The 7190-nt window shown below is 38.3% G+C and overlaps 1 protein-coding gene across 1 annotated transcript; it reads left to right on the top strand.

The window, feature by feature from the left end:
* Window positions 1-246: 246 nt before the first annotated feature.
* Window positions 247-893, top strand: LOC140010653 (uncharacterized). Its single transcript, XM_072057961.1, has 2 exons — window positions 247-471; window positions 522-893. Exons 1-2 carry the CDS (start codon window positions 247-249, stop codon window positions 891-893), a joined length of 597 nt encoding a protein of 198 aa, XP_071914062.1.
* The last annotated feature ends 6297 nt before the right edge of the window (window positions 894-7190 follow it).

The raw sequence follows: 7190 nt of genomic DNA, 5'->3' as shown, positions 1-7190 counted from the left end.
TAAAGTTTAAAATCAAAAATTTGGTGTCTACAGTAACTTATCCATGCATTTATCTCTCTTTCATATTACTTTCGTGTTTCGACCTTAGATTGGTTAAATCGAATGGAGGGTACTCGTTGTGGACGAGGCCGTGGGTGCGGATCTAGGCAACCCGTAAATGAAGAGGGTAACTGTGAACCGATACCTGAGCAGAATCTTGGACCGGGGGTTGACCCTAATGTTTAGATTGCCACCGCTATTCAGCGTATGACTGATCTGTTGGCCCATGTAGTGGAGCGTCAAGGCCAAAACCCTATTCCTCAACCTGGAAACCTTGGAAACCATGTAGAAGCTGAGGATATGGCCCTCGAACGATTTCAAAAGTTCTCTCCACCACAATTTATTGGAGGACCAGACCCAGATGTGGCCGAGAAGTGGTTGGAGAGGATGATTGATATTTTCGCTACTCTGCATTATACTGAAGAGCGACAGGTAACATTTGCTATCTTCCAGTTTGAGGGAGCAGCCTAACCCGTTCTTAGTGGAATGTGATTAGAATGAAGTGGGAGAGAGAGCAAACACCAAGGACTTGGGTCAATTTCATGAAAGAGTTCAATGCCAAGTATTTTCCTCCTCTAGTTCAAGAGCAAAAGGAGGATGAGTTCATTAGGCTTTGTCAAAGAGCTCAAACCGTGGCAGAATATGAGAGCTACTTTACTAGGTTGTCTAAGTTCGCTCCTGAACTTATTGTGACCGAGCAGAGGAGGATACGGCGATTTATTCTGGGGTTGAACGTTGAGATTCAAAAGGATTTAGCCGTAGTCCAAATCAATACATTTAGTGATACTGTAGAGAAATTCCTACGAGTTGAAAATGCAAGATTTCAAGTTAGAACCTTCCAAGCGAAGAAATAGGGATAGCCTGGAAGTATTTCGGGACAAGAGGATGAAAGTACCCCTTCCAATTCTGGAAGGGGAACTGGAGGAGTAAAACTTCCCAGGGAGTCAAGGGGAGCCCAAGCAAGAGGTGGTCAGGTTGGGCAAGAACAGAGTGGTGCCTCACGGGGAAACTCATCTTCTACATCTCGTGGTCTCTGCGAATTTTGCAAGGGGCCAAATCACACGGAGAATAATTGCTAGAAGAAAGAGGGAAAATGCCTGCGCAGTGAGAGCGCCGATCATCGGATTGCTGACTACCCAGTTCGATTGCGAGAAGGGAAAGGGACCAAGCAACCAACCAAGACTAACCTTGGACAGTTGAAAAGGGAAGGGACTGGATCGAAAATACTGGGTCGGATGTATTCCCTAGAGCAACATCGGGTCGCTGATTCGATTTAGGACGTAGAAGGTATGATTCCCGTATTTCACCGTTTAACTAAGATTTGGATAGATCCTGGCGGTAAGAAAATTTCGAGAACGAAATTTCTTTAATGAGGAGAGAGTGTGAGAACCCGAAAATTTCTTTATTTGTAGTCATTATTTTAGTTTCTTGCATACAATTTCTATACCTTTCTTTATTATATTAATTTTGGAGAGATTTTTATTAGGGAATTAAGTTGTTAAGACATTTTTCCAGTACAATTTAGTCTATGTGACGTTAGTAGTATATATGGGACGTGGAACCCGCTAGTGCGATAAAATTTTGACGGCTTGGTGACGTTGTATTAGGAAATATTATTTTTGCAAAGTGCTCGGGGATAATTAGAGATTAGCTAGGTAAATTAACCATTGGTAGCCAAAAGGATGAGAATAAGCCCTAATGTGCCATTTTGTCGCGTAACCAATGGATGGTGGATTTTGACCAAGACTTTCTTACTTCTACTAAATACAAAAATTTGACTAAAATTCCCTTTCATTTTTACTCATTTACTCTCTTAAAAGTTGTAATGAATATGTGATTTAAGAGTTTTAGCCTTAGTTTTGTAGTTCGGATAAATTAGGATTTTCGCGTATTTTGGTAGTTTGAATAATTGTGGAGATGTGTGTACTAAATTTGGTGGTTAAGAGAGAGTTTTAAATAAGAAAAAGTATGTAATTAGAAGTAATAATAATAAGTTAGTGAATTATAAGTGAAAACCCTAGTACGCACGAGATAAAGAAAAACGGTGTGAACCAACGTATACCATTTGTTACCGAGTGAGTACACCACTTGAACACTACTTTATTACCTTAATATCCTTGCTTTTATTTCAGCTAATTAACCCTAAAATATCTCTTAAATCAGCCAGAATGTTTGACCATAGAAAAAAAATTGAGTTTTGATCCTACGGCGACACTTGTCAGAAATCTACCCAACTTTGACCCAGGTTTCCTACCTTTACTAAAACTCAAAATTTGACCAAAATTTCCTTTGCTTTCTTGTCTTCTTGGCTGAAAATAGGGAGAGGAAAAAGAGAGAAAACTTCATCTTGCATCTTCAATTTCTTTCTCAAATCTTGAGTTTCAACCATTAAAATTGCAAACTACTCCATAAAAGTTACTCACTAAGAAGGTTTAGAGCTTTTGGTGGAGTTATTTTCGAAGAAGAAACTCTAAGCTACCATTTTTGTTAAGATTTCGAGGTAACTTGTCTAGAAATCCCTCTTTGCTCCTAATAATTGTAAATTGGTGGATTAGAATCGTTAAATATGTAGTTTTGTGAGAAATTTCATGGGTTGAAGTAGTGTTATGATAAAGTTCAGTTTTATGGTGAATTTTCTGCTCTCATGTGATGATTTGTGATGATTAATGATTGGTCATGATTTGATAGTTTTGTTATGTGATAAATTAGTGTATTATGTGCTAGATGGACTTGCCTAAAGAAAATTTCCACATTTAAGGATGAAACTGCCCTGTTCTTTCCTGTTTAATTCATCCATGTTAGAGGCCGATTCAGCCTTAAGTAAAAACATAAAAGTTGTAGGAAATGGTGTTAATAGTTGCCTACAAAATTTCAACTCAATCGGAGTAAGGTAGCATGTGAAATGACAAAAATACCCTTGACTGCCAAATGTACTATTTTGTGCACAGTGTTCTGTTTTCTCTGAAATTGAATATTTTGACCTTGAAAATGAACGAATTGGGTGTTGATGTCTTCATAGGAAATGCAATTCTTTGTCTTGGCTTCGAAACGGTGTAAAGTGTACCGCAATCCAATAAGCGTAGCTTCGGTTGTGACCGAAACGCCAAGAGATGTCAAACCTGTTATTTTGTTATTTGTCTTGAACATTAGTTCCGGTCGCATTGCTAGTATTATTTTGTAATTGAATGATATTAAGCCTAGTGAAAGGCTATTGTGGCAAGATTTTTTGTGTGTGATTTTGGGGCTGTATTGAGAAAAAGAATGAAGCCATAAATGGCTGAAAAATAAGTAAATACAAAGGACGTGCTGTCCAACTTTTCTCTCAAGGGCTAGTTGGATGTACTCGCGACTTGAGCGAAAGGTTTTAGGGTTGTTCATGTTTTTAAAACCAACTGCTACCTTTTGACTCCAACGCCACATTATTATCTCTTTGCCCTTAGTAGTTAACTTGACTAAGCACACGACTTGTGTGAGGACCCGTACTTTTCTTAATTGCACGTTTTCTGCATTTTCTTTATTAGAAAATTTTTCTAGATCAATTTTATGAGTAAATATAGTTTTTAAATGATTTTTCTAGTATCGGTTAGTTTTTGAGAAATTAAGAGCGTATATCAGACGTGGGACCCACTAGTGCGCAAAATTCGGAAAATTTCGGCCAGTTAGGTTAAGTTTTGGATACTGGGTTTAATTTATCGGGTGTTACGAGATATTTAGAGGTACTAAGTGGATAGGTGTGAGAAAGACAAAAAAAAAAGTTAGGCATGACATTAATGAGAGGGACAAGTGTCATGAAACCATTGGATGGGGACTTTGACTAACTTTTCTTAACTTTACTAAACATCCATTTTGACCAAATGTTTCTTCATTTTTCACCTTGTTGGCTGAAATTTTGAGGAGAGAAAAGAGAGGAAATCCTTCATCTTGTACTTCAATCCCTTGCTCCAATCTTGATTTCTAACCATTAAAAGTGAAGATTACTCCATCAAAGTTACTTATTAAGGAGGATTAAAGCTTCTAGTGGAGTTGTTTTGGAAGAAAAATTCCTAAATCATCACCTTTCTTGATATTTGAAGGTATCATGTCTAGCCATCCTTCCTTTGTTCTTGATTATGTTAAATTAATGACTTGTGATAGCTAAAGAGATGTTTTAGTGGAAAATTTCTGACTTGAATGCAAAAATTTCCAGTTAGGGTTTCATTTCCTCAATTCTGCCCGTTTCTGTTTGACCAGGTTAGAGGCCGAATTGGCATTATCACAAAACATGAAAGTTGTAGAAAATGATGTTGTTTAGTTACCTGTAAATTTTCAACTCAATCTGAGCTCGGTAGCCTGTGAAAAGACCGAAATACCCCTGCTACCCTGTTTCTATCCGAGAATAGTAATCAGCTTTGGTAATTGGGTAGTTTGACTGGGAATACTACCGATTTGGTTGTTGATGTCTTCTTAAGAATTATAGCCTTGTATATTAGCTTTCAAATGGCTTTGGAATCACTTGAAATGGAGTTGTATATGCTGAGATAATTAGAAATATCCAAACTGGTCTAGGTAGGAGTTCAGCGAACAGGGTTGTCTTTTCACCCAATCTGACCGTGATGTTTCACCATGATCCTTACCGAATTAGATTTTGGCCAAAACATAAAAGTTGTATCCAATGGTATAAACTAGTAGCCTGAAAAATTTCAGCTTGATCCGACCACTGTAGCATGTGAAATGACCAAAATACCCTTGACTGTCCATGAAACCTATTTCTCGCCCAGAATTCTATTTTTGTGTAGTTTTCTATTTTTGATCATGAAAATGCATGATTTGGCCATCAAGATCTTCATAAGAAATGTAGGGTTGTGTTTTAGCTTCGAAACACCATAAGATACACTTCAATCGGACTTCGGTAGCCTGAATTATTGCTATTTAACAATTGTGCGGTTAGCCAACCTGTTTGTGAGATTCTGGTTTCATATATGTCAATTTTGACCTAGTTTCACTACAAACTGGACTGAGTGCCCTTCTTCAACATTGTAGCCCTATCTGTTAGCTTCGAAACGGTGTATCTTGCACCTTCATCCGATAATCGTACCGCCAATGGTGCCAAAACCGCAAAATGGTGTCAAAAACTGTTTTTATCTGGAAATGTTTCTAGCTTGATTTTTGTATTTATTTTTGTATTTATATGACTTTAAGCCTAGTGAATGGCTTTTGGACATGAGATTATTCTATATGAGATGTTGGGACTGTTTTGAGGAAAATAATGAAGCCATTAATGGCTGGAAAATAGGTAAACACAAGGGACATGCCGTCCGTTTATCTTCTTGTAATGTGAGCAAGTTAAAGTGATTTTGCGAAGGTATTTTGTGACGAATTGGACGTATTTACTGAAAATGTTACCGGCTCTTTCAAAAGGTGGCCGAGGGCTAAATTTCTATTTGAACCTGTATATTTCTGCTTGGCAAATAAAATGATCATTTTACCATTCTAAAACCTAATACCTCTTTGGGTTGAAATTCCAAACGTTTACTTACTGTTTACCAAAATATAGAGGTTGACCTAGGGTTCTCTCGGCCACAAGTGAATAACTTTTAAGTGAAGTTTTAAGAGTGAAAGTGAGATAGTTTTGCCACCTTTTCATGATTTTCATCAAGGCATATAGTCTATTGATTTTGAGCTACATAAACGATTCCGGAAACAATACTTCTTAGCTTACCTTATTGGATTTCGATTTGTCGTTGGTTAAAGTGTTTTCTGCCGGAAATTTCATAACCTTTTGAGTTTGGTTTTCTCGGTTGGTTTATGAACCCTAGTAATTTCCGTCCACGGATCCATATGCTCTATTGACACTTTAAAAGTCATTTTATACGTTTACTCGCGAGTAGTCGGGTAATCCTTGATTTCATCTAAATCATGCTAGATGGATTGTAATGTGTTCTTTGTTTACTTTTAGGTTTCATTGGTGATTGAAAAGTGGACGTTATTTTGCGTGTATAGGTGAGTGTTCCTTGTTTGTTATGTTCCATGATTATATGGCTGGTATGAATGATTGATAACATGTTAAATGCTTTCAATGATTGTTAAAACGAGTTTTCTAGGCAAGTGTGTACTTTATCGCACTCGGCCTAAATGATTGTAAAGTTTTCAATGATTGAATGATTGAAATGTTATTTGTGCATGAATGTAAGCCTTTTGGCTGAACTGGCCACTGCCCCTTGTTACCGGTAATCTCGAGCCAGAAACGGACTCGGTCGGGCGATTAGGGACCTGGGTGAACGTTTTGGTATACTTGAGTATTACCTTGTAGGTTGGTGGAGGTTGGTGGAGCCTGGTGAATGAATGAACGAATGAATGAATGAGGGTTTTATCTATATACAAATGCATTTTCAAATGATTGAAGGTATAAGGGAACGAAAGGAGAATGAATGAACGAATGAATGAACGAATGGCTCCTTGTGAGCACGTATCCTTTTAATGAATGTGTTTATCGCTTTCTTTTGTATTTGAGTTATTGGTAACATGTAATGAATGCTTTGAACTCCTTGTTGCCTATGTGTTTGGAACCTCACTGAGCTTTTAGCTCACCCCTTTAGTTTTGTTTTCCTTAGCAGGGGAAGGCGAGCAGGGGCGAGAGCTCTGTATCGACTGGCTGGGCCTAGTTTTGGTTTTGTTTTGGTTCTTGCCCTAGTGCTTGGCACGGGCTGGTTGTATGGTGACTTGAGAACTTTTGTATTCTCAGCGGTTATACTTCTTTCTGAAATACCAATGTATATAAGTTTTGTTGTAAGTTTTGGATCCTAGTTTTGCTCTTTCTTGTGGTTCTATTTCTGATTTGTGTGAGTGAACGACTGAGTCCCGGCGAGAGCTGGGCAGGCGGTCCGCTGAACCCTCTGGTTTGCCTAAGGGGAAAGTGGGGCTGTCACAGTTGGTATCAGAGCCTGCTTCGCGCGGTCTCTGCGCGGAGTGAGCCTGGACTGAGTGGTAAATGGGTATGAAAGATTAAGTGCTCGTTCGAGCATAAGCTATGAGTTATGAGCGTTATAGGCCTTAAATTTTCTTGTGGAATCTGAGGACCATAGATAGGTACGTCTGGGAAGAATTCCGACTGTAGATGGTTTACTCTTGGGACTGGCTAGCTCGAGAGGTGAATTATCTTATTTTGGATTCTC

Source organism: Coffea arabica, chromosome 7c (genome assembly GCF_036785885.1).
Source record: "Coffea arabica cultivar ET-39 chromosome 7c, Coffea Arabica ET-39 HiFi, whole genome shotgun sequence".
In the NCBI taxonomy this organism is placed as follows: Eukaryota; Viridiplantae; Streptophyta; class Magnoliopsida; order Gentianales; family Rubiaceae; genus Coffea; species Coffea arabica.
The sequence above is the reverse complement of the archived record's forward strand: the minus strand, read 5'-3'. Positions and strand labels throughout refer to the sequence as shown.